General features: G+C 38.0%; 1 protein-coding gene across 1 annotated transcript in view; it reads right to left on the reverse strand.

The window, feature by feature from the left end:
- The window catches only part of mtor (mechanistic target of rapamycin kinase), a 64,129-nt gene that overhangs the window by 5,898 nt on the left and 30,476 nt on the right, over nt 1-27,755 (reverse strand). Inside the window, exons 29-47 of the mRNA XM_067527041.1 lie at nt 23,449-23,524; nt 22,252-22,391; nt 21,099-21,199; nt 20,533-20,648; nt 17,955-18,032; nt 17,389-17,496; nt 13,527-13,652; nt 12,149-12,280; nt 10,482-10,597; nt 7,537-7,654; nt 6,817-7,014; nt 6,237-6,337; nt 5,903-5,999; nt 5,516-5,614; nt 5,280-5,402; nt 4,589-4,771; nt 3,914-4,048; nt 1,745-1,919; nt 154-289 (exon numbers count right to left, since the gene is read on the reverse strand). Coding sequence (XP_067383142.1) covers nt 154-289; nt 1,745-1,919; nt 3,914-4,048; nt 4,589-4,771; nt 5,280-5,402; nt 5,516-5,614; nt 5,903-5,999; nt 6,237-6,337; nt 6,817-7,014; nt 7,537-7,654; nt 10,482-10,597; nt 12,149-12,280; nt 13,527-13,652; nt 17,389-17,496; nt 17,955-18,032; nt 20,533-20,648; nt 21,099-21,199; nt 22,252-22,391; nt 23,449-23,524 — 2,358 coding nt within the window. The remainder of the gene's footprint in view (nt 1-153; nt 290-1,744; nt 1,920-3,913; nt 4,049-4,588; nt 4,772-5,279; nt 5,403-5,515; nt 5,615-5,902; nt 6,000-6,236; nt 6,338-6,816; nt 7,015-7,536; nt 7,655-10,481; nt 10,598-12,148; nt 12,281-13,526; nt 13,653-17,388; nt 17,497-17,954; nt 18,033-20,532; nt 20,649-21,098; nt 21,200-22,251; nt 22,392-23,448; nt 23,525-27,755) is intronic.

Genomic DNA, 27,755 nt, shown 5'->3' on the forward strand with positions numbered 1-27,755 from the left:
ACAACCACAGCACAAGATTGTCAAGATTTCAAAAATTTTGATTTTATGCTTTCTATGTGAGAATAGCAAGTTCACGTCCTCAAGAAAATTGTCCTGTGCACTTCCTCAGAGTGTGATGCTTTTGTGTATGCGTGACCATGACTGTGTGTCTACCTGAGGTTCTTGCGCAAGGACGCAGGGTCATTTGCCAGCAGAGTGTTGACCAGACCAAAGAGCTGCATGACTCTCTCATCCTGCCTCAGGTCTTCATGGCCCTTCAACAGGAACATGAACTCGTGGCCATTACTGCCTGCAGATGGTGCAGCAAACACATCATTGATACACTGCTCCAAAATGGTTAAGGCATTATGTAATCATTATATTGTATGGTCAGCTTTGGCAGCACTATCTGTTTTCCCCAGGGTGCTCCCCTGCTGCTGTGCAGCTGCATCTTCCTTACCTTTGCCTGAAGCAATGTTTACTGAGTTCAAGTCTGCAATAATTAATTTCATATGGACAACATCACTCCTATGTTTGGGATTATCCCCAAAATACCTCAATTCATGGTCAATCATTGATTTGACACAAGTCATTTGTATAGCAGAAGGAAGACAAGGCTTCACAAGCACCGCACTGAGAGTTTCTTATGAGGTTTAGATTACTTCCTCTGTCATGACTGCGCCAGGCATGTTCATGATCAATTCACGTGGACTGGAAAATATGTATCTAATTACTGGATGAACCACAACATCAACACAACCCTCTTGAGTAGAAACATTTTCATCATAACAAAGCAGTTTATTTACCATATTCGAGAAACAGACGTCGCTTATCTACTGTAATTGTTCTAAAACATTTTACTGTGCTCCATAGCCTCAACAGACCACATAAATGATTAAACTAACTGCATTTGTCTAATTTTAATAATACCTGCACTGGAACAAGCAAAACAAAGTTCTATTCCTGTTCTGTTTCTTATGACAATCCCAGTAAGCAATGTGTTGCCTGTCGCTAAAGGGACAGAGTGCTGACAGTAAATCTAAACAGCCTGTAGTAGGTGACAGGTCTTAATCTGAAGTCTTGCTCCAGAGGTTGGTTGATTTATTGGCTATCATCTTTTACAGAGTAGGTTGTGTAACACTGATGGGAAACATCGGAACAAGGTATTACATTGTCCAGTGGAAAGTGTGAAGTAGAGTGAACCCTTTGTGATTGATAACTTGAGGATTTGGCTTCAAGACAGGGTGACTTTATAGTGCTGAAACATTTTAAATGGACTCCTGTGTTGTATTTCATTTCACACTGCAGAGTACGGATAACGATCAGAACTATTTATTTTGTTATCACAATTAACACCGATGAATGTTTGGGAAGGATGTCTGACAAATCCATCTGTTCTTGTGGGACTAAGACATAGAGGCACAAATGCAAAAAACTACCGGAGTACAAAGCTGACCAATCACAGAGGCTTCTGTTTCTGGTAGATGGAATAAATTTTGGTATTATCTTACTCCTGTTTGTAAACCAAGATTATGGTGATTATGGCATTTTTAGTCCATACACACAACATAGATATGCAGAATAATGGAAAACATTTTGAATTCAGGCACACACAGGTGGATATCTGAGCTCTCTGTTGTTTGGGTAAATTTTCTGATGCAATGGTCCATGCCTGCCGGAAATACATGGATATATCCTATAATCTATTTTCTTAATATAATGAGTTTAGAGCCGCAAGGAGTGTGCAATTCTCTTATAATCTTACCCATTATGGTGAGCTTGCGTGGACGCTGCTTGGAGGTGATGACCTGCAGGGAAGGAGCAATGGACTGTATGCGGATGACAGGCTGGTTGGGGTCATAAGTGCCTGGTACAGCAAGTTCCAGGTCCCGGCACATCAGCAGCTTTGGAGACACATATTGTAGCTCCAGGGAGGTCAGCTGCATGGAAAGTTGATGAGGTGGGAATGTAGCACAGGAAGAGACAATTAGCCTTTAGTCAGCGATGTAAAAAAAGTGCACTGACAAAACAACTCCTGCCAACAATGCCAAAAATAATGTGCACAGTGTAACAGATACTAATGTTTACACACAACATCTAATAAATCACTCTAAAACATTTCAATTTTTATGTGTGCATCACAGAACAATTGCTCTACTTGTCTGCATCCAGCACTAGATTTATACTAGAACAAATCTGATCATGAAAAGGATTCTACCATTCAAACACTAAAACCTTCATCACAGTCTAAACATGATCCGATTCTACTGTTTGGGTGTATCCTGGAGAGAGTTTATGCCTTGTGGGGAATTACCAGCACTGCTAACAGCATGTTATTATGCTGCAGTGTATTTCAAGCTGTTTAATGTAATATTGTGGCAGGGATTTTCCCCAAGAGCAGAGCCACAATGCCACAATGTCAAATAGACTTTCCCTCCATTTTCCCATGTGCTCTTGACAGATCTGTTTTTAATGGAATTCTTCAACAATGTGATAATAGCTGTGAGGAATGACATCTATCAGTCCAATTTCACCTGGACTCCACAGGCAACAAAACTGAGTATTAATATAGTTTAAGCCATCCACCCACAAGGCTGTGGCAAACTTATTAATGGATGCAGCCCACGTGTAAGTGAATCCCTTATTTTAGTCAGGTACTATGCACTAGGTCTGCAAAAATGGCTTTTCAAGTTTCTGGAAAATTGTGTTTAGATGTTCCATATGACAATATTATTGTTCACAAGCGGCTAAATGGAAATTAGTTATCAAAGAATTTAGCCACTGGCATTAACACAAAAAGCTGAAAACTCTCATGGGTTTAGGTTAAAAAGTGGTTTTAAAGCTTCAATATGAAGAAAACTTTAGCCAAAAAGTCACTACCACTTACAAACTTAACTGCAATTTATAGGATATAAATGTTCTGGCTTTTGTGACCCAAATACATATATTAAAAAGAAACATTTTTGACATGTTTAATGATTACAGGGAGAATTAGGATTAGAAAGGTCCTCTGTTTCTGTATCATTATCTTCCAATCACTTCTTAAGTTAAGGGGGTTAGGGTTAGGGTTCTCCTTTGTTTCACTTCAGATGACTAAAGCCGCTTTCAGACACGCAACTGGAAATCAGACATTTTCAACACTTTATCTGGGGCGGGTGTACATGTGAACGCAAACGCCCAAGTCTGTCGTCCCAGATATTACTCGGATTTTACCCAGCCAACTCCCCAGTGCAAAATCTGGATTATCTCCAACCGAGCTCATTTGTGAATAAAGGAGGTAATACTCTGGAGAATTTACCGTGAGTGAGTGGGCATGTTGATGTGGTCCATTTCCTGAAACTGCCGCAAAATCGGGCAAATACAAACACCCGAAGGTGAAGAACTCATTCATTCATTCGAACAAAACACAACAATGTTAAACTGGAAGGACAACAAAATTCGTGAACTTCTGTCGGTCAGGGCAGACCTGGAAATCTTCAAACAAATACAAGAACAGCACCAGATTCTGTGATATACGCAAAACACTGTCACTTCCACAGTTTTGTTTTTCAGTCGTGCCCAAGCACCACCCCTTATCAAATTACACAGAGTATTTCTTCACAAGTGAGAATGCATCTCGTTCAGACTGTCTCCCGATGTTGGCTACATGTCTGAAAGGGAAACTCCAGACCGGATGCTCCTGACATTCTCTAGAGTTCTTGTCTGAACACTTACAGGCCATGAGATCATATAACATGTCAGGACATAAAGGTTAATACATATGTTTTCACCTCTGATGAGACTGGAATGGACAGTGAAATGCAGAACTAGTGGGATGTTCACAATTTTTTGCAGGAGCCATAAACAATCTTGTGTACTTAAGACAGTTTCATGCCTTTTTGTTTCCTTAGTGAAGACACAAAATTCAATGCAGTGATTAAATGCTTTCACTCACTTGAGGCAGCTGTTTAGAAATACGTCTAAACACATGGTAGTATAGGTCCCAGGCCTGGGTCAGGTCTTTTACATTTCCAGAGCGCATGTATTTCCTGCACCAGTCCTGGGCTTCCATCAAGTCCCTGCCATAAGCCTGTAGATTCAAGTAAAACAAACACACTCAGTCCTTGTTCACCTCAACTAAGGAAACACCTGCCAAAGAGGGATTTTAAACTGATGTCAATGCATTAAATGTTAGTGTTCCAACTAGAGTTTTGGGAATTTGGGATAATTAAAGATATGTAAATTAATGTTTTAATTTGGGTTACTGTGTATTAATTAAGCTTTTATGACAATGATCAGCAGAAAATACTACCTGTCGAGGTTAAAAAACATTTACTACAAATTAATAACATTAATCAATATTTATGTTCTACTATCCTCACGAACTAAATAAAGGATTAAATTAGAAATTAAATGTCGAGTTCCCACCGTCAATTTCAATAGCTAACACATGCTACAGGTGGATAATATCAAAAGGAATAAATCCATTTTCTTAAAAGCCACAAATTAATTTGTGGTATAATTATCACACAAAATATCCCTCTATGTTGGATGTGATATGTGCTATTTTTGGCTATGTATTGGACAAAACTAAACTATATATTGAAGGCCAATCTAAGATGACACGTACCTGGTTAAAAGAGGTCTCCTTGAGGGTCTGAGGTCCCCTCTCCATCATAGCATGTAGAGGCTCAAGCACAGCAAACATGCCCTTCACGTTGCGCTCACCAAAGTAAAGACGTGAAGCCTCTTCGAGCCCCTCATGCCACATTTCATGCCACAAAATAGCCACTCGAATAAGCTCCTCACTCACCTAGTTGAGAAAAAAATTTGATAATAGATAATTGGTCAGATATTTGCTTTTGCCTCTTGAAACTACGAGGTGTAACATATCAGGCATCATGTGTAGACATTTTAGATTATAGCAGACATTTTAGCATTATAGCAGACAAACACATCAGTACAGAAATATTTGCTTGTGCAACAGTGGAGGGGCCTTTTACATTTGTTTGTTTTACATGTACAGTAGTGGCAGGGAAATAATTTCAAAACTTTCTCGTTTTTTAGGACCAATGACTAAAGTGGGATGTGAGACAACATTTATGAACTCTCTCTGTAAAGTTGATGATTTAACTTACAAATAGAAAATTCCTAAATGTACTGTTATTGTGTATGGAGAATAAACAACAGACATTTATTTTGTTGGAGTATCACATGTGAAAAGCCATATAATGCTAAAAACGAATAAGCATAACTTTTGTAAGTAGGATGAAAATTATTTTATTCACTAAAGGTAAATGCAAATGATTCCATCTCTATACCATCATGGCCTGTTGAACCAAAGTGTTGCAGTGTTCACACATGTTCTTCAGGATCTTGTTAGCAGCATTGTGGCGGGCAGTGGTAGTGGACTTCGAGGCTACAGTCAGTGGGTAGATCAAAGCCTGGACATGAACAGAGAAAAATCCAACTATTCATCACTCCATGCTAAAAGCATGAGTTCTGGGCTCTGTTCCATCTTGTAAAAGAACATTAGCAGGAATGTGAGCAGACTTACCTGGGGATGATACCGCCCAATGTCCGTTAGCAGCTGGTGGATAAGGCGCCCCACCAGGGCTCGAGGAGTGTCAATTCGAGCTATGAGTTGAGGGATCACCTGGACAGGCAGGAAAAAAAAGGAATAAAAATCAATGCCTTGAATTTACATATGAAAAATAAATAAATAGAGCACTGAGCGAATCAGCAAGTAAAGGACAATATAGTGATTTTTTAACATTTTTTTATTATTATAAATCCATGTTCGGAATTAAGTGATGCCAGCATTACATTTTATAGCACACAAACATCTTCACTTGAATGATGATTGATTTAGTATACTTTTATACTTTTTTCATTTCTAAGCTAGCTGCACTTTAAATGTGTTTGTGTATGTGTTCACATTTACCTGCAACCAGGTGTCAATCTGAATGGTTTTGATGCCCTCCACCAGGGCTTCGTTCACTTCAGGCCAGTGACCATAATCAAACCACAGAGTTAGAACCCTAACAAGAACAACAACAACGACAACGACAAAAAAGACAATAAATAAATATCTAAATACATAAATAATACCCTTTCCTAAATAATAATAATAATAATAAAAATGAATGAGTCCAAACACGAACAACCACTAGAGGTCCCCCTGTCCCAGTGTACCACATTTGCTGAGTGTTTTCTATTGAGTGACTGCTGTCTGCTTGGACCTCTTGTCCAGCTTCTGGTACAGTTACTTGAATTACCTGAGTGTGTCCTGCAGGTTATTGCCTCTTGACAGGGAAATGGAGCGGAAAAAACCTTGAACAGCAGGAACTGTGTACAACAGCAAGGTCTTTGAGAGGTCCTAATGAGGGACAACAACAGCTGTTTACACATGCATGACAAAAAATATATACTGGAGATTCATATACATACTAGGTGATAATGGAAATATCTTGAAAGTCACAGTAAAACAGAGATCAAAAATTACAATTGTATCATAACAGTAGATAATAGACTTGCAACAAAACTAAACTTAGATTACTTAGAAAACTAAATTACTTAGAAAACTAAATTACTACAAAGTGGAACAACATTGCCGTTTTAAAAATATCTTGTTAGGCCCAAGTCCAAGCTACATCTGTCCCCCAGAAATTTGTTTCGAGGTCTACAATCAGGGGTCTACAACCACATGTGGGTGATGCACAAATTGTAGGTGTGTGTGTATAAACTTTTTAGCTAAACATTTCTATCTAGGTGAGTACTGTAAAAAAAAACTGTAAATGATTTATGTAGAGGGGTGTACAAGGGGGGAAAGAGGATTTAATTATTTGTAGATCTTACCTCATTGTATTTTTTTTGGCCTGGTGATGGCATGGGACTGTGGTCATTGCTGTCAACCTCACTGTCACTGTTGCTGGCTTCACTATTAGCACTGGCACCACTAGCATGTCGCAACTTCTTCTTCTCATCACGTCCTTGGTTCTGGTGTTTGTAGTGCAGCACCGCCTCAAAATTCATAACAGCCCAGGCATGCCAGGCCTGCGGAGAGGTTGTACAAACTGGGTAAATCTGGCTGCTTTACAGTTGGTAACTGAAAATGACTTCAACAGTTGTTATGTGGTTATGTTCCAGGAAAGATATTTTCCTCGGGGCCCTAATTTTTCTGATTCAAACATATGAGTTTGATGTTTGCTCTGTTATGCAACAAGCTATTAAAGATTAAAAGTTTATGTGGTGAGAACAGATGGGCGACGGGTATATAGGCATCGTGACAATTTATCCTGTCACAATACCTATAGCCTGTAACAAATGCATGTCAGTTTTTTAACCACCTCTTATCTCTGATGCATCAGAAATGACACAACAAGTATAACAACCTAACAAGCAAAACAAATGGGGTGTTCTCAGACAAAAAGCAAAACCTAAATAAAACTTTGTTTAAGACTTGGCTTTCTGGGTGATACATTAGTGCAGGGCAACTTCCTGCTGAGAGCTGGGAATTTAACATGACTTGGAGAAAAATCAAAAGTGACAGGTTGGGGCTGAAAGAGAGGAACTGACCTTGTACCAGTTGCGATCATGCTCTGTGGAATGGCTGTAATACTGTAAAACCTTGGGGATGGTGCTCTCGTTGATGCCCTGCAGACTGAGCTGCCACTCTCCCAACTTTAGGAAACATCTACATCAAAAAAATACGGCCAAGAAAGGAAAAAGAAACAAAAAGAGACATTTCTGAGATTATTACTTAAACAAATGACCATCTTCAAATAAAAAAAAAAAAAAAAACGGTTTGTTCATTTTTACTCTAACCTTTAGCTTTGTTTAGTTCTGCTCTGTTAATCAACATGAAATGAAACTACCCACAAAAATGTCACCAAATACAAGTGATTAAATTTGATTCTGGAAATACCAGTGGAAATATAGCAAATACATTTTTAAACTACACATTGTTGAAATTATATAAGTTACTAACATCAGAAGGTAATATGATCTGATGAAAAAAAAAATAGAGACTAAGTTGCCAACGAGAAAACAAGTGCACTGCTGGGATAAGTCTCAAAGAAACATCATCATGATTTTATAACTTGCTTATGTTTCTGTTGCTTATAAAGCGTTGGCTGTGACACTGAGTAAACCCAAGAAGAGTTTATTAAAAATGAAATTAGATAATTATATTAGAATACAAATTACTCCAGAATTGATCTTAATATGCATTCTTACAGTAGGGAAGGAGAGCATTTATCTGCTGAAAGATTCTGGGATCACATCTGTAAATTTCCAATTATCAAAAAATTTTTCTTTTCCTATTTAAGCTTTAAGTGGCATTCCTAAAGGGGACTTACTTTTATCAATAACCTCCTGAAACACACATGTACAGTATACAGGCAAACAGTCAAACTAGTGGTGTTTGGCAGGGCCAAGATGTATAATTCATATTCGATTGCACTTAATAGAGCAACTGGCAAGAACTGTAATATCACCCCATTCATCATACTGTTTGCAGATCTGCTCCAATAAATTGTCTTTTGGGATTATGTCATTTCTTCTGAGTGCTTTTCCATGTGAAAATTCAGTTTGGGTTCATTGCATCTATGCTAAGATGATTTTGTAAGCTCTTAACTTTAAGGAAAGAGGGAACAAAGCAGAACATAGGGTTAGTGGATGCTGGAACAATGTGTCGATTTAAATAGAAGACACCAGGGCGTATTGATCATATAGTTGAGGTTGAAAGTTTTCATACATCTTAAGTAAATCCTTTGCACTTTAATGATTTTAAAGATGCTTTTCCAGATCAAAATTGACTTACAAGTGAGTATATCACTACTATACAATACTCACATACACTATACACACACTATTAGTATTTGTTGATGGCATCTTAATAAACAGAATGCCTTTAATAAAATGTGGTGTAAAATTCCTGGAAAGTGCATAACACTCCAGAAATGCTGACTCATTCCTAATCAAGGACAAGTGCGACTAAGTCGGGGGTTTGAGCTGGACAAACTCACTTTTCGAGTTCAGCAAACGTCAGCGTATTGTAATGTCCACTTTGAACCTTACTTTGTTACGATTTTGATATGTTTCAGATCATTGTCCTGTTGAAAGATCCACGCTTCAGCTTCCTGACTAATGTCTTCAGATGAGATGTCTACATAATTCTTCTTCATTATGCCATCAATTTTATAAAGCACGTCAATGCTCTTAATGCTTCACTCGCAGCAAGACAAACCCAGAGCATGGCACCGTCACCCTGTTTCTGACAAATACCCAGTCTAAAGCTACTAAAGCCAAAACATACATTTCTGGAAGCATCTAGAAAAACAAAGATTTCTTACAAAGAAATGTAAAGTTTTTATCTATAGTACTTTAACTCCTTACCCCCGGAATTCTGATATTGTGAATTAAAACTCTGATCAACTTAGAGAAACTGTATTTTGTCCTGAACAAGGTAGATAAACTGAGTTGCAAAAAGACATATAGTCATGGTAAAATTACACTGGATTCTTTAGGTAACCATGTGTGGATGTCTGAAAGTCCAGGTGTGCTCCATACCACACAGCTGACCTGCATTCATGAATGTGTGTGAACCCACCCTGATTTACTCTACACAGGTGTTTTCTCTAAAATGCATTCCTCAGACAGTCTGAGTCACTACCTGGAAGATACAAAAATGGATAAAAGCCCCTTGTGCCTGTTTGTGTGTTGTCACCTATGATTTCTGAGGTGAGTCATGCATTTGTGCATGCAGCCAGATGAGACTACTGTCTGATTTACTGTAAATAGAATGTGTCTTGTTTTGCTTTTTATGAGTATACAGACTATCAAAGTACACAATGTAGTGGTAGTCACATTCTCTCTCTCTCTCTCTCTCTCTTAATCAAAGTCTGAACAAGGGATAATTACTTGAACGAGAAGTTTTTCAAAAACCTTGTGTTGTGTTGCGTTGACAATGGTTTGAACAGACACTATACTGCATGTATCAAGCCATTGCCAGGATAGTCAGATAAAGAGCAAAACACCCACTGACAGAGGCGTAGGTGAGAAATTAGCAGCACAGTAGCAGAGACAAATCTGGTGATACCTGTAGGCATGATGCCATATTTCTAATTAGCCATGTGTGGCAATCTGGCAGAAGTTAACACTTCATCGAGAACTGTGAGGTGAGACATTCACAGAATCTTTCCAGCTTTGTAAAAGACCAAATTACATCAGTGAAATACTGAAAGGTGCTATGCCAGATTGGGTCATGCAAATGGAAAAGAAGGAAAACACACTGTACATGACCCTGTGTGTTAACAACATTAGGACAGAAAATACATGATGTTATTTTTCCTTGCTTCAGGATGTAGGTTTGTGTTTTCTACACTGCCAAAATTAGGTGTGGTTGTTTTCTTTCATTTCTTTTTTTACTTTGACATATGAAGTGTAAAAATGAGGAAAAAAACTATGACTTTTTTTAGACAGTGAGCTGCTATTACTGTGCTTCCAGAAAAGGGACACACCTGGCCATCAGTTTGTGGAGCTCCTGCTTGTGCTGTTGGTCTTCGGCTGCAATAGCATGCTGGGCCTGCTGCTGCATTCCTTGCACAAAGTGCTGCATGTGCTGAAAAGCGTCAATCTGGAGAGATACAATGCGTTAGTCACACAAATATGCTCGTCTATGATGCTCTGTACTTAAAATCATTTTAAATGAATGGGATTTGCAAATATCAGTAACTGGTGTGCAGCCGTACTAAATTAACCGGGATAATTGTGTTAACAAGTAGGAATTCTTAATTTATTTATTCATGACAGATTCAGTACGCATCCTATAGCCTTACTCTTTCACACGGTCCTGTGGTGAGATGATTGACTGCAATGGTCTTAGTGCTTCTATAAAATCAACCATCCAGTGTAATACAGGACAGCCAGAAACTTTTGGTATTCATTAGAGAAAAACGCCATCTGACTGCTGAGGGTAAAGGCAGTCTGTACTACAGGCCACGTGGCTTGTACAGATTTGTAGAACTTAAAAAAATACTTACAGTGTGTGAGTTTCACACAGCAACACTCTAGTCATGGCGAGTGTAATGAGTGAAAGACAGAGTCGATATTCTCTAGTGTTCAAAAACGTCAGAAAAACTGTGTGCTTCCATATGTATTTTTATATTCAGATATATTCATGTGGCGAATTGCACAGCTAGACCTGTCAACAGCAATGCTCATGTTCACACTTACAGGACCTAAATCCTCTAATGAGACCTGCACTCTGGAGTCACAATTGTTATTCCACATAATAAATACCACCCGTATTTACCACCCGTGTTTATCTGTGTTTGGGCTTGTATTAGAATCTTTGCTGGTCTTCATTGACCAAAAATACATTTTTCACATGCACGTTAAAATGAAATTCAGTCTATGGATTTAAACCATCACCCTGGGGTGACAACATATACCATGTATATACTTTATGTGAAAGAGTGCATATGTGTGGGGGAAACAAGTGGCAAAGAGCAGAGCAGTTCAATGCCAGACAGAATCCTGTACCAACAGAGTAGGTACCAAATGGGTAAAGATACGTAATTATGAACTAAGCTGGGTGGGCAGCGGGTGAATTAAATAGAAAAGAAATATTACCAAATGTATTAATTAGCAGGCCTGATTATTTTGTTTATCATAAATGCCTGTGACACAGCCTTTCACCCCAGTTCATTATCCTTCTAGAATTGAGAATGCAGCCGACTGATAGTAACACGGACTTAGCTGATATATTTAGGCAGATGATTACTCCAAAATCAGTTATGTTGGTGTCAAACACAAGTGAGTGTTGACTGAGTGAGTGCTTTGCAATCTGAATGTGGTTAAAATAAATGACTGTGCAGCAATTATAGTCTATGTTAAATGGCTAGTATGTTGGTGCAAATGTTTCTCAGGCTGTTTCCTTCCCAACATTAAAACAATTACTTTTTTAAGTCAATATAATGTGCCAGTAAATTAAACCTCCCTTTCTGGCCTCTTTGAAACTCCAATTATTGCACTTTGTTGCATTAAAAATATGGATATAAAAGGCTGTGCTGCCTAAAAAAGTGCTCAGTCTTTATTTGTTCTTTTACAAGTACGAGATCTAACAGAAAGCAAAAATTAAATATAATAGATTAAAATATGTATAAAAATATCAGTTTGGTCCTACCTTGCGGGCACTCTTCCACATGTACTTCATATAAGCATAGGTGACATGTGGATGGGCGGTGGGCAGTGGGTGATCTAGTTGCTTGGAGGGGTCAACACCGAGAAGGAGTACCAGTGTCTTATGGGCCAGTGCCTAAAGGATTTAAGTATGTAAAGTAAATGTATGTCAGAGTAAATAAATGGTCAGAGGGTTTAGAATTCAAGAAGAACACAGATTGTTGGGTCAAACCAGAAAAAAGAAGACACAGAATAAAAAAAGGAGCAAGAAATTCAAACTACACTTATCCGAAAGTTATGGAGTAGAGGCAAATTTAAGCTTTCTGCATCCACATGGACCCACTGGCCCTGTAAGGTAAATTTTGTCATCTGCCCGAGTTTACATGTGGCACAAAAGAAAACATGTTTTCCATCATAAAGGCTACATTGTTTATTTCCCCATCCTTTGCCCTGCTCTTGTCAGTTGCTCACAAAGATTGCAATGAGCTCTTCGTGCTGTCAGGAGATCATCATCATGTTACCATGTGTGGAAAGTATCCAAGTGTGCATATGTAGACTGTGGCATGAATAGAAGCACAGATTGTGATTATGTCATCCTGTGTGTGTGCTTGAATGTAACAAGTGTGTGTAGAAAGACAAAATGGCTGATTGTATGCCATCCCTTGCAATCAATTACAATAACAGTGTGGTGAAAACAGATGGAAAATTGTATGGTTTTAATTGAGTGGATATGCGGCTTCAGGTTTCCAAACAGTGTGATTGAGAGTGCTGTGATACTTCTCATCAGCACCGGCTTAAATGTTGAAATAAGGTTTAGTTTCATGGCTGGAATTTATGGTTGCACCTTTAACTCCATTAGAGCTCGGCTTCAATTTTCTGTTTGACAAGACAGATTTAATAAACACTGATTTGTTCCTCCTGAACACTGTGGGATTATAATTAATTACAGTATGCATGATCAGGCATGAGGACACTTAAGAGACCTTGAACAAATATCACATTGTACTACAGTGTTGTTTTAAAATAGTTTGTTACAGGTTAGTAATACGTCTAAATGTACGGTTTACTATAATTTCACTGAGGGAAAGTTTTAGCTTTCCTAAATGCTATACAGCATAAAGTTTGCATATTCTATTTATGATGTTTACTTAACATAATAAAAACATCTCTTAAAGGATTCTGATTGCAGAGATTCTGCTGAAAACTGGTCGTCCCTTTGTTGTTTGTACCTCATGTTTAGTGTCAGAGGGGCAACATTATATCAGTACTTACTACTACTACTACTGCTACTACTACTTGCCAAGGAGTAAAAATTTCAAAGCAAAATCCAGGATGTTACATCATGAGTCTTGTTTTTGTAGTCTTTCAATGAATGTACTGACCAGGCGTCCACTCTTGCCACAAAGGCTTGCATATTTTAACCAAGTCCTCATGTCCTCATGGGGGCTGATAACCAGTGATCGGACCATGAGGATCCTCTGCCAGTCTTCTACAATACGCTGACAACCCTGTAGGAAGCAGACAAAAATAACAAGAGACAGGTGGGATCAATGCATTTTCTTTAGTGACACCTTCCAAAGACAGACACCTATTTATTAAAAAAAGAAAGAGAGAAAAGAAAGAAAGATACAAACAAGAAACGATATATGTGAGAGAGAGGTACACTTGAAACCATAGGGATTACTTTTACTTTCAATGGTCACACTCTTTACACTGCTCGATAAAAGACCAGAGATTAAAAGCTCAGAAAACGGGACAGACAAAAGTCTGCATGAATACACTACATGAATACCAGGGTGCAGTTGGCTTTCTCGGGAAGGCTACTATGGATTAGGGGAACATGGTTTCCTTAGGTAAATTTCTCCTGTGGAACACGGATTTCTGCAATGCATACGTGTAACTAGCATGTTTCTAATCAGCATTCTCTAACAGTGCATGTGCATAACAGGCTGCAACAAGGCATCAGCTTTTTCTCTCCTCCCTCTCTTTTGCTCTCTGCCCTGCGGATGTCATTCTGCAGCCATATTAACAAAGCAAGGAGGCAAATAAAATTAAGAAGATAGTCAGAAGCAGCATTTTGCTTAGAAGGTATAAAAGAAATTTGATTATTTGTTGGCTGCATGTACGCATGGATTTCCAGTAACCAGGTCACTTATTTAAGTGCATGTAAACTCCATTCCAGTGTACCAGTGAGACCATGAAATACAATTCATGGAAATCCAGAGGAAGGAACTGGATTGTGTTTAAAGGTTGTTAGGTGCCAAAGACACAGCAAAGGGGTTTGGATTATTCACAGACAAGATTTAACAACACTGGAAAGTTATCATGGTGGTTCTTGTCTTTTATTTCCTCAGGACGGTCTCAAGATAAACTGCAAAAATGCGTTACAGAGAAGGGTGCAGTTCGTAAAGTGTATGAACTTATTCGTATATATTTACACAGACACAATGGAATGTTGTGCTTTCATATTGTCTTTTCCATACAATATATATATATATTTTTTTTTTTATAGAAACCTCCTGGTTGTCACAAGGAAATCTGTTAGGTCAAGCCATCTCACTGTTAGGTCAAGCCATCTCACCCGAAGAGTGTTTCCAATAATTTAATTGTTAAATTCTAATATTATTCATTACCACAAAAATATATTTTTTGGCATTCACACTCAGAACTGTATGGAGGAGTCCTTTAAATAGATGTCCTTTAAATAGATGTTAAAAAGATGAAAACAGATGTTTCTGATATACAGGAAAACTGTGGATCAGCGCATTTTGTGCATTTTTCATAAACAATCAGTTTCAGAAAAACACAGCTAAAAAAATGATGTGAAAAGATGATGAATGTTGGAGGCGGAGGAAATTGAAGGGATTGTTCCAAAATATCACTAAGTCCAACTTCCGAACATGACACAAGGAATGCTAACAGGGACACATGGTGTACTAAACTGGGTTTAATACAGCGTATGTAATGCTGACAGACAGGAATGGTGAACAACAGATCAAAGGCTTACCAGTTTATTTGCCTGACTAAAATTCTTCCCTTAACTTGCACATACAAGGTTAAGGGATTACAAAAGAGCCATTTTACAGTTGATTAAACTGTAAAATGGCCAACATGGAAGAGATAAACTTAAACCAATTGCTACTGTAATAGCATTAGCTTACTTCCAATATTAGATCTTCTCTAAATGGACCTTAATCTTAAAATCATGATACCACAGCACTGATGCAACATTGAATTCTGATTTAAAAAACAAAACAAAACACTAACAATTATATGCGATATACAAAATTATGTAATTTGATAATTACACTGCTACAGGGAAGAGTCCTTTTTTAAGATCCATACCATAACTAACATAAACTAGTTTCAAAGATAGTTTAACCCATCTTAATGTCTGAAATAGACATTTAGGTATTTAGGTCTTTTTCCTACATTCTTTTTCCTTAGATGGCAGTATGTTGGGGCAAGGCTTTTAGTAGGCTTAACATAACAGGTAAGAGTCAGGGTAATTCTGTCAAAAGCCATGCTCAGGGATTAGAGTGATTTAAGAGAGTTTAGTCTGGGTTTTTTGAAAAGCCATCGCTGCACAGAGAAGCAATAAATTATCAAATCTATTATTCAACCTGAATAAAAGCAACAACCTTCTATCATTAATGAAATCATTGTGGACAGGTCGATGTCTAATTACATAACTCCAAGGTCCTTGGTTTGAACCGATCGCATATCTGGATTCTCTCTTAATAACTTCAGATAAGTTTTTCAGATATTATTACACTGAACAAAGTGGACTGTTAGACCATCACAGGATCTGGAAACTGGGTTAATACACTGCCTGTTTAAGAAAAGGGAACTGTTTTATAACGTGTGTAGAAGAACACAGAGAGTGTTAGTGATGAGAGAGGGGAAAAGGACCTCACCTCTATCGAAGTGTAAATAGGGACACATGAAATAAATGAGAACGATAACATTCAGGTTAAGACTATTTTCATAAAGTCTTGAAAAATTTGGTTCATGTCTTTCTTCTGAATGTGAAAAGTGAAGTGCGGGACTGGCATTAAAAGGGGGACTGTCCACGTCTTTAATAGTCTCAAAAGTAAATGTAACGTGTCCCCACAAATGCAGTCACTTGCACTGTTTTATTGTACAAGAAAATCAGACTCAGACTTAATTTCCACACACATATTTCATAGTGTAGCACCTTGCCTAGTGTACCAGTGAGACCACAATTCATGGAAGTCTAGAGGGAGGAACTGAATTGTGTTTAGAGGTTGTTAGATGCCAAAAACACAGCACAATGGTTTGTAGTATTCATAGACAAGATTTTACAACACTGGAAAGTTTTTTTTTTTTTTTTTGGTCCTTTCAGCTTATCCCGTGAGTTCAGGATCACCACAGTGGATCATTGTCCGCATGTTGATTTGGCTCTGTAACCACTGACCCTGTGGTCCATGGACGACTGCCTTACCAACTGAGCTACAGCCACCCCCTCGTCTTTTATTTCCTCAGGAAGGTCTCAAGATAAACTGCAAAAATGCGTTGCAGAGAAGGGTGCAGATCGTAAAGTGTATGAACTTATTCGTATTTATTTACACAGACACAAAGGAATGTTGTGCTTTCATATTGTCTTTGCCATACAACAATTCTGCATTCCCATTCAGAACTGTATCGAGGAGTCCTTTAAATACAAACAGATGTTTCTGTTATATTTGAAAACCGTGCATCAGCACATACAGTGCTACACAAACACAGCTAAAAAAAATGATGATGCATGTTGGAGAGTGAGGAAATTAAAAGGATTTTTCCAAAAATATCAGTACGTCTAACATCTGAATGACACAAGGAAAGCTAACAGGGACACATGAGTTTAGTACACTGAAATTTGAAACGAGCCATTTTACAGATGATTAAACTGTAAAATGGATGAGATGAAGAGATGAACTTAAACCGTTGTTTTTGACTAATAAAGCTGACTTTCATCTGACATTTGTTCCAAGCAACCTAACCCAACCATAATTCTAAATGAATATAATAATTTTACAAATTTCCCTTGAAACTAATTTTAAAGCTTAAAATAAACAATTTACATGATTAAGCCACACTGAGGTGTTAGCATTTTCTTTGCATGTAAGCATGGTGTATGCCTTGTAATGTTTCACATTAGTAACAGTAGCCTTTCCAACATCTGCTTTACATTGCATTGGTTGCTGCACATGGGTGTATTCATATATCATGTGCTGTAGTTACCTGAAGCCTCTCCCACCATGTTTCCCTGATGATGTCCCTCCTCTCAGGCACCAGCTTATACTGGATCACCTCCTCTAGCTCTGACAGCATCTGACAAGATACCATGGCCTGGGAGAAACACACACACACACACAAACACACACACACACACACACACGTACAATATGTTTGTTTTCCAAATCTTCTAGGCTAAAAATAGGAATTACAAAGAATCTGTAACTGAAAAAATTCAGCAATCCCACATTTAAAACCACGACTAAATTCTAAATGTTGAAGTGTGTCTGCGTTGACGTCAACATCAAAATCAACTTGGATTAAATGACGGTCACGACAATTTCAACATCAGAATTTTTTAATATGTTACTGAATGAATCTACACATATAGCAAGCTAAATAAGAAAAAAGAGCAGATGAAAAACTTGAATTGCTTTTGACTGAAGCTAGATCAAAGACTTTTTTTTTTTTTATTAAATTTTGGATGTAGTATAGTCCCTCTGCATGTAAACGCATTAATGTAATATGAACAATGTCACTGAATTTTCTGTCTATCTCAAAAGAACACTTACCCCGTAGGCTCGGCTGTAGCTCTCTCCAGCCATGGCTGTTAGCTCAGCATCCAGGAGGTCTCTTGCTTTATCAATACACTGCATTAAATAACACATTTAAAGGGTGATATTTAATTAAATATATAGTGAAATGCACTATCAATGAAACAAAAACTATTCTTTTGCTATCTAACCCATTTTTTATTTCTGCTATTGCAGTTTTTTAAAGATTGTTCTAGTGTTGTTCCTTAACTTGTGCATTTACTGTAAATCGCCCAAAATGCCTCCCCAATACTCCAACTTATCAGTAAAGCTGAAAACAGCAATAGTGTCATTTCCTCAATAATATATGTTTGCATGACCATAGACACAATGTCACAGCTGTCCGTAAATTCTGCATCAGAGATTGGGCACAGGGAACAAAACAAATTAAGGAAAGCATGTCATTTCTCTTTGCTTACATCCATTTTACTTAATGCCAACAGCATCACATTAGTACAACTAAGAGTAGAATACCTGCTTGTATAGTCTGGCAAAATGGTACTACTGCGTGCCAAGTGTTTTACGAGGGCTTGCTATGGTGTGAAAGTTATGTAACAATGGTAAGGATGTCAAATGCATATTTTAATAATAAATAAATGTGCACATTCAGGGAAAGTGGAACTGGAGAGGTATAAAGAATGGGGACTGTGAGTCATAGCTCCAAGCATTTGTACAATGCCAATTCTAGAAACACTTCTATAATGTTCAGCCAACTGTCAGAGTATATTCATGCAACAAAAATGTTTTTCCTATCTTCCCGTTTTTGTGGCTGAATTACTGTAAAGTAGTGTGTCATGTAAAATTCCAGCTCCCTGATTTTGCAACCGGTACTATACTTCTTCAAATTCAAGGACACTGCACTGACATCCATACGGATATTTCATCACAAGTGTGACCCTGAGGGTAACAGTAACCAAGAGAAAGACCTGCTCCAGATCAGCAAAAAGGAACAAACATTGGCACAAGCATTGTGGCTGAAAGTCTGCTGATTTCTTAGGATTTATGCTGTTGTTGACTGTTATTAATGGAAGGTTATGATCTAAGAATATCTGCGGTTCAGAGGTGGTGCACAGTCAAACTGCAGCTGTTTCAGACCCACCCTCACAGATCATTTTGTGAGGGAGAGTACAGAGGCATATCGTGCTAAGAGACCTCTTCAAACATGTACAACAAAAGGAGGGGCTATGGGATGAGGTGACACTGAGGCTGCTCCTTTACAGCCTCCACTTTGTTATGGTCCTGTTTACCGCCCAATTACAGTGTTGGGCCCTCACTGGATATGTGCAGTCCAGACGACTCCTGATAAATGTAGTGTCTAGCAGCACAAACAAACCTTGGCCCACCTCTCATTCTCTTATCCAAACGTTACACTTATGTACTTAGGTAAGTTCAAGTCTAGTGATAATACTTTATCATTATAGTGTTGCCAAATCAACCACCAGAGGCAACGCTAAATAAAGCATAAACCAGGATTTCCAAACGAAGGCCCTGCTCTGTAAAAAACACAACACAATTAAAAATCAAATGCATTCTTGATGTGTCCAAGTACTGTATAATCAATCCGGGCTCCGCAGACTGTTTTGCCATGTCTACACATAACCACGGAAACAGACCAAACACTGAGCTTTACAAAGTAACGTAATCTGAAACTGTTCACACAGGCATAAGCCAAGACTCCCGGAGCACATGTCTGATTGTTGGGAGAGCACGAGGAGGAAAGGCGCAGGCCTATGAAATCAAACAGCAAGGACTGCCAACCACATCCGGGAGACAAACGGAGCTCATGTTGACATTTACACTTTCACTCTTGCTCCATCTGCATTTCATTCCCCTTCATTCATTGTGAGTGGCCCCATTGCTGGCAAATGTCAAAAGTCTGCATTCTCTATTCAGCTGATGGATAAGTCTTATGGGCCACACCTGGACCAAATCTCCAAATTAGGGGGGTGGATGTTGTGGGGGTCGAAGGAGTATAGAGAACAAATCTTCAAGGCTTAGTGGCAGGAAAGATCTGGGCCGGACGAGTGCGGGGAAATTAGAGGAGCAGGTGTTTACTGGTGTCAGTGTGTGTGTTTATGTTACAGATTCTGGGATCCAGCTGTAACAAATCTATCCCCAGGGACCATGAGCTCATCTCTGAGCCATAATCAAACAAGTATACAGCACCCTAACCTCCAACAGAGCTTGTTGACTGGCAGAAAGAAGAGGAATGGGCTCTTTATTGTTTGAAGCAGAATGCAGGAATTATATAACATTTCAACAACCACATTGTAAAAGAGGGAAAAAAAATGTGTTTTTTATTTGTTTTAATAAAATGTCTGAGATGATGGGGAAATGTGATATTGTCTCGAATAACCATAAAGCATTTTATGTTTACAGATTTTCCATTTTTTGCCATGCTATAAAGCCTAACAAAGTTTGCAGAATTTGTGAGCTTAAGTGAATTCCCATGTGGCATATGTCTGTTATATTTATTTAAACACCGACTTGTAATGTACATTGAATAGAGGTAAAAAACCCAACGTTGGGTGAATTTGCAAGTAACGATGTAACTCACCTGTTGGGCCAATGAAAAGAGGTCCTGATGTAGCGCTAGAACTGCTCTATAAAATGCACCATCATGAGTATCCCTTGGGATCATACATGTGTATTCCTCCATGCTGTCCCAGTGCCCTAGAGGAGGAAAAAAACGGGTAATGAATTTATGAATTTCTGACAACTACTGAAAAATGGAGCAGACTGAAGTTTAGTGCCCTGTCACTCTAGCGTTGAACCACACTCCACATCAACTTGCAACAATTTTCATAACAACCTTAACATGTTGCTTCCCAACAACAACCACAATAAGAAATTGTATGTTACGTCAGACAGGCAGGCTTGCTGGTTGGGTATCGTCTCATGGTTTATTACTGAGGTGGCAAGTCAAAGCCACAGACCTCGAATCTGAGATTTTCAATGCTTTCTGGTCCCTATTTGTCTCTACCACTGCATACAATGCACCAATGTTATGACTGGTTACTATTCCCATCTGGTTACGTGAGAAAGACTTTGCAAGACTTGTTACTATTTTCATTGCTGCACTGACACAGAGCATATCTGACATCCAGTATTTGATTGGTTTACCTAAACCCCAGGCAGCAGCTGCAGCCATACGAGCCATCTTGGCCTGGGTTTCCTCACTCACCAGAGTCCACTCCTCACAGCACTGCTGGTGTAATTGACCCCTGGAAAATATTAAGCATTGTCTATGGATGGTAGAAAAGGCAAATCCAGAGTTGGGTTGACATGTTTGAACTTATGGTATTTCTTAAGTCCCACTGCACTTTCAGAGTAATCATTTCACATAATCAGAGACTGATTTAGGCAATTGTCAGGTTCCCTTGTTGTTTATGTATTAACATGTACAGAGTATTTTTAGTATACAAAGATTGCAGTATGGCTACATTGACCACTAACAAAGCATTTGACTTTAACAATGCAAAATGTAATATTTAACTTTCAATTATTTAGGTATAAAAAAATAAAGCACTAATACATACTTACATTTGCTTTTTGCTCTAAACAACAACTGAACAAAGCATTCACCAGAGTGGCAAAGCTGGCCAAAAATGAGAAGGTAATATACTGGAGATAAAACATGGTTCTGTCACATCTGGCATTATTTATATCTTCACTGTATCAAGATGTATCTTAAATCGGTGTACCACAAAAGAACAGCCTGATCATACCAAGTATCCCAGCAAAGAGATTGATATTCTTGTTGGTCTAATCTGTATGTAATCAAAACTTATTCTTTATTAATAATAATCTGTGCTGTGTCGTCCAGATCAAACCCACTGCATGTGTTTTACAGGCAGAATGCTAGAGAGAGCTTAGATGAGACAAAGGGACAGAGAGACTCCTGCCCCTAATCACAAAATCTCAGACGAAAAGAATTTTGAGAACATAAGAACATAAACAGCAGTATCACCCTACAGCAGGACACATCATGTCCTAAATACTGATAATTGCCTACTCAAAATCAGAGAAAGTTTAAGCAAGAAAGAAATTCAACAAAACGACTACTTTTGATGGTACACTAAGTTTATCAATTGGAGGGAGGATTACATTTGCATTTACAGCATAATGCTCAGGTCAGAATGAGTTTGAAAATTACAAATATTAACAATTAAAAATGAAAATATGCAAAACTAAATCTGAGACCTACAGTAAAGGCTGGTTTAAATGACATGCCACTGCCCTACTGATCTCACAACAGATTTGACTAATGACATACCATTCTCCAAGGGCCTCTAAGCAGCGCATTCTGCCCAGAATGAGCTCTGGATCCTCTTTGTTCATGTCAATTTTCTTGTCATATGCCACCAGGGCATCTTCCCATTCATGCAGCTTCTCATACCAGGTAGCTTGGATTTCCTAGTGGGGAAAAAGCGGCACAAAAGAACAAACCATTTACCTTTCTGATTCCGCACAATTAACCCATACTTGTTCTCTGTGTTTAATCTCACAGCCAAAACCAGTTCATCTTAACTGATGATTGCTGACTGGGAAGCTAAGAAAGGATCGGCCGCATCCTCTCACAGGGAATCTCCAAATGGTCGCCTCATAAACAATGTTCCTGACAGTGTCCAGTGAAGCTGTTTTATTGACATTTTTCACGTTTACCAAGTTTTTACAGAGAACTTCAAATGAAGCTCACAAAGCCAAGAGAACAGACTGAGTCCAAATGGCAGCAAACACACATTTATGTATACTTTGAGCTATAATACCCTGCTTCATAAAATCAAGTGAACAAAAAAATACCATTTCGGACAAGTAGGACTGACATTCTACGTCTATTTAGTGATCTTACATACTACTCTCCATTAATAAACATATACAGATTGTATTTTTGGGATGGAACAATAAACCCTTTTACCACTAAAACAATCAATTCAAAAGTACTCTCAAGTAGTAAAACAGAAAAACATAAAAAAGGTGCAAATATGAAGGAAAATCGAAGGATCCTGTCAATTGGACGAAAAGCTCAGCAAATCTGCTCCTTGCCCTTGACTACGACTCAGCATAGCAGATGGTTTTTCCACATGCCGCACATTAAGAACAGGGTGTTCTGGGAGTATGTGCCTCAAATGGCCCTCATCCCTATGTTAACATGTGAGTATGGAGAACAAATACCCTGGGAAGAAGTGTGCCCAAAATCTAAGTTGGTGTGGGCTGTTGCACCAGGTACTAGGACTAAAATACAGTGTGTCCTCTTTAAAAATTGACAACTTCTAAAGACACTGCAGTATTGTATTAGCAGTATTGTATTAGGTTGATATTTGATTTTAGAATATTGTCACTCTGATGTGTTAGTCTGTTTTGTTGTTGCTTTTACATTGTTTGTTTGAATGCAACCTACATTAAAGTTGCCATTTTTTGGTTTCAGGCAAAAACAAAACAAAAAAAAAAACAAAGCAACAAAAGCACTTACCAGCTCACCAAAATGTTTCATGGCATATTCCAACACGCCTGATGCAGCTTCTGGCTGCTGTAGTTTATTGTTGATGCTGCAAGGTAAGAAAAAGCAAAGTCAAGGGCCAGTTTAAACACAAAACCTGGACAACCACATTTGGAGAGATCCCTGCTTTAACATGTACAGTAGCCACGGGCACTGTTGTGATAAAAAAGACTGGCAAATATCAAAAAGCCCTTTGTGCTGTAGCATGCACAATTAAAAATACTGAAAGCACTACTTGACTATGAACCCTGGGTTATTCTGTTGTTGGGTAAGAATACTGTCTCCCTGTACTCCTCCATGTCCCTTGCAAAATATTTTACCCAACAATGAGGCACTGTTACCATTCACAACCAACCAGGAAACATACATAAATGCATTTTAACAATGTAAAATAAATCTTTAGGAAAAGGGTTTATTGTGACAAGTAAATGCACCAATTGACATGTTTGACAAATGACATGTTCATCTCTTAAGACACCACAAATCCCATTTGTACACCCTCCACTTAACCACATTGCCACTACATCTGGAAACACTCATATGAACCACAAGTCTATTATATTTTTCCTCAACTGCGATACCCGTGTGCAGCCACAGCCAATATGTCTGTAAAATGTAGCGTTTGAAGCGAGCTGGTATGCAGTCGAGTTCCTGAGGACAGCAGGTGAAAGTCGTTGAAGGCTGCTGGTGCAGAATGGCATGATTACAGATAACAAATGTTCTTAGCAGGAGCTATCTTGTACATAAATACAAACTACAAAAACCGTGTTTTCAGGGATTCAATACTCTTGCTATTCAGGTGTCAATATAAATAAAATGTTCTGTGAGATCTACTGTATGTGAGTTGCACAGTTCTGCAGTGTCTTCAATAAACATGTTATTTGAATTCTGTTTTTTCTCTTTCAGTTACAAATGATTTGTAGTCATTTCTTACTTCACATAAAATTTATCTTAGTGTTTTTAAATCAATATTCCACAAGTGCATGTTTTAATGATAAATAGCATACGAATGTGAATTCTGTGCATTTTAAATACAACAACAATAATAACACACATGTGGCAGCTACACACTGTCACAACCCTGCAATCAAATATTTTGTAAAAAATCTTTTAAATGGCATAAATAAGTTAAATGAATAATTACTGTAAGTGCATACCACAAGGATTATTATATTACTACTGTAGCCAAATATAATCCTGTTAAAGTACTGGGGGGCTCTAAAAACAAAAACTATATTGCTGTCACAACACAATTTCATGGAAATCTTAAGTACTGTTTGTATCCCAAGTATTTAATAAACACAAGTACGAGCAATTATTGTATTGTAAAAGTATTATACAATTGCACAGATATGTTATGTATACTTCATTGTGTCATTTAAATTTGACCTATAAATAAATAAATAGTCAACTTTTGAGCACAAAAAGAACAAAACACTGAGAGCCTTCATGTCCCACCACAAAAGTAACTAAGGTATATAAGCTGCACAGATGTGGCTTTATCTAATAAGAAAAGTCAGACAAAGGGCATTCTTGCCTGTGGACCCTGGAGATTTTAATGTCCTCAGTTGAAGCTATCCGAGCACTTGCAGTCTGAACACATCCAGATGACAAAACACATAACATTCTCAAGTAAAAGCTGCATCAGACTATTAGCAAGCATTTCCCTTCTTGAGAAACTGTATTTCATAGTAAAATTTAGACAAAAAAAAAATATGCAATCAATAATAAGATTTTTTAACGGTTACATTTTATGTTGTAAAATACATTAGCATTAGCATGTTATTTTCTACAGAACTTCAGAAGAAAAATCCTTAATACCACCTTTATAACACAAAAGCCAGGCACTTGACTCTTTAATGTGAACATAATAGCCAAGTGAAAATGTAGACTGGGTCAAATCAGTTTCAAAGAAAAATTCATCCCTTGCTCTGGCCATATCACTGATGAAATACAGAATACACAACTTTGACTTTAAGCTTACTTTTGATCGGACATTTTTCATGGGTCACTTTAGAACAAAAACAGAGCAGTGAACTATTGCTTTGAGATTCCTCTTCCCAGGAGGGAAAAAAGCCTTAACCGAGTCACACCCTGCACTTAAATAAGTTAATAGTAGGTATTATTGCATTTGTTTTTGGTAAATTGTAATCACAAATGTTGACTGAAACTTTCAGCTGTGGCCTAGGTTTAGGTATACAAATAAAGCATTTTCCATATAGGTTTAACAAAATTAAAATGCAGGACCGAAAAGAAATACCTTAAACCCCTATAAAATGATTCACAGTCCCCATGTGAAGTGGCATGACATTTTTTTTTTTTTTATTCAGAAAAGAGCATAATCCCTGTGGAAACTGAAGATAATTACCCCAACAGAAGGTAAGATATATCTGAACCTTGCAGATGAGAAACTGGACTTCACTTATTGAGCTAATCTAATTTCATTTGGGAGATATCCACTTGATCCTTACTGATTTTGGGGTTCTATGCCGATGGCTAACTGAATTCTTTATTGTTGAATAGAATATGGCAATGAGCTTTTAAATGCTGTTCAAGGTAAGAGCATGATAAAGGTCCCTTGACTTTATTCAACTTATTTCATTTTATTGGTGTAAGCACATTTATAAACCTGAGCCTTTCCTTAAATAGAATACATAGATTAATCATCCAAAACGGATGTATTTAAATGTGTTCAGCAGCTGTCAGATAAGCGTTTTTTATCTTAGGACAAGTTGTTAAGAAGAAACCTTTGAGCTGCTGCCGATCCGGTAGTGGCACAAGACTAGAGGGCGAATCAAAGCCTGCTGTCACGCAAATTAGGATTTATTATTATTTAGTTACAGTCACAGAAAAAAGAACTGGCAGATTGTCCACACCACTGAGCCTTACATTTCCTATACTGGATGCGCAGTGAAAAAGTGACACTGGCTGCGAGGCTTTTCTGGCCTTTGCACCTAAATAACTGTTCATTTGTGGGACAGCCAAAATGCAATCAACAATACTTCCCGGCAGAAGGAACCCAACTATCAAATACCTTGGGGAGGTCTTTCCATTCTGCCAGCCTTGTTCTGGCATGCTAAGATGAGAACCAGGTGGAGGCAGAACTTTGTTGACTGACCACTGAAACAAACACTTCACTAGTTAACCTGACATCAGAAGGCCAGTTTAAGCATTTAAACTTTAAAACAATTAGCTTTGCATAAAAAGTAACAATTGATTAAAACATTTTAAGAGATATGATAAGAAATAAAGTAACACAATAGACCAAGTGCCAAGACAATAAAATAACAAAGAGCAGTTGAAATGTATTTTTATACAGAAACAATTTTCTAACTGGGTTTAAATCCCTCAGGCACATCAGAAATGTATTCTGACCCTTAATAATTAGGTATTACCGTTAGGAGGCCACTAGACATCAACTGGAGAAACCATTTCACCAGTATTAACAACACGTTACCACCACATTGGGTCCCCACTTCAGCATGTGTTTTCTAGGTTCCACACCTTCAGGTCAAGAGGCCAACAGAACAAAGAGTCTCTAGTGGCCCCCAAACAAAGTCTGAATGTTACCTCATTGGAATTCTGTTTTTGCTATGTGTACCCAAAGACCCATATACAGTGTTTATCAGAGGGACTTGAGTTTCCAAGGAATGCTTATGGACTACATTTTCAGTGAAATTATACAATAATATTTCCAATAAAAGATGCCAGCCCTATGATACATTTATTTAGTTTTGTTTAATTGAAATAGAGTCATGTCTTGTTTTTTCTCCTAAACAATGGAAACAAGCTGTGGGTTCAGTTGTGTCATTTAAACAAAAGGATTACACAAGAACCATAAACCAGCAAAATGTTAACTACAGTGTTGGTCAAAGAAAAAAAGGTATTAATATAATTTTTTTCATACTAGGAGGTAGATATGTGCAACATGTGATTTTTACTCACACAAATTAATGGTAAGACCTATTAAAATGCCTGAAATAAACTAAACCACCTAATAGTTAGCAAAAACCAGAATGTTAGCACAAGTGTTTTTTGTTTTCTGTCCTGGCTGTTTTTACATCCCAATGTCACGAAATGTTTCTGAAACAAGGCCACATGCCCCAACTTTGCTTACACAAAGGAGGGGGAACTATTCTAAAGCAATCGCGGCTAATCTATCCTCTTCCCCTACAGCACTGTTTGTCCCAGCTACTGGTTTGTTGGGGGAATGAGCAGACGGCCGATGCCTGGCCAGCATCCGCTGTACGACAACAGACGCCACCTGGTAGCTATCACCA

This window comes from Channa argus, chromosome 13, assembly GCF_033026475.1.
Source record: "Channa argus isolate prfri chromosome 13, Channa argus male v1.0, whole genome shotgun sequence".
Classification (NCBI taxonomy): Eukaryota; Metazoa; Chordata; class Actinopteri; order Anabantiformes; family Channidae; genus Channa; species Channa argus.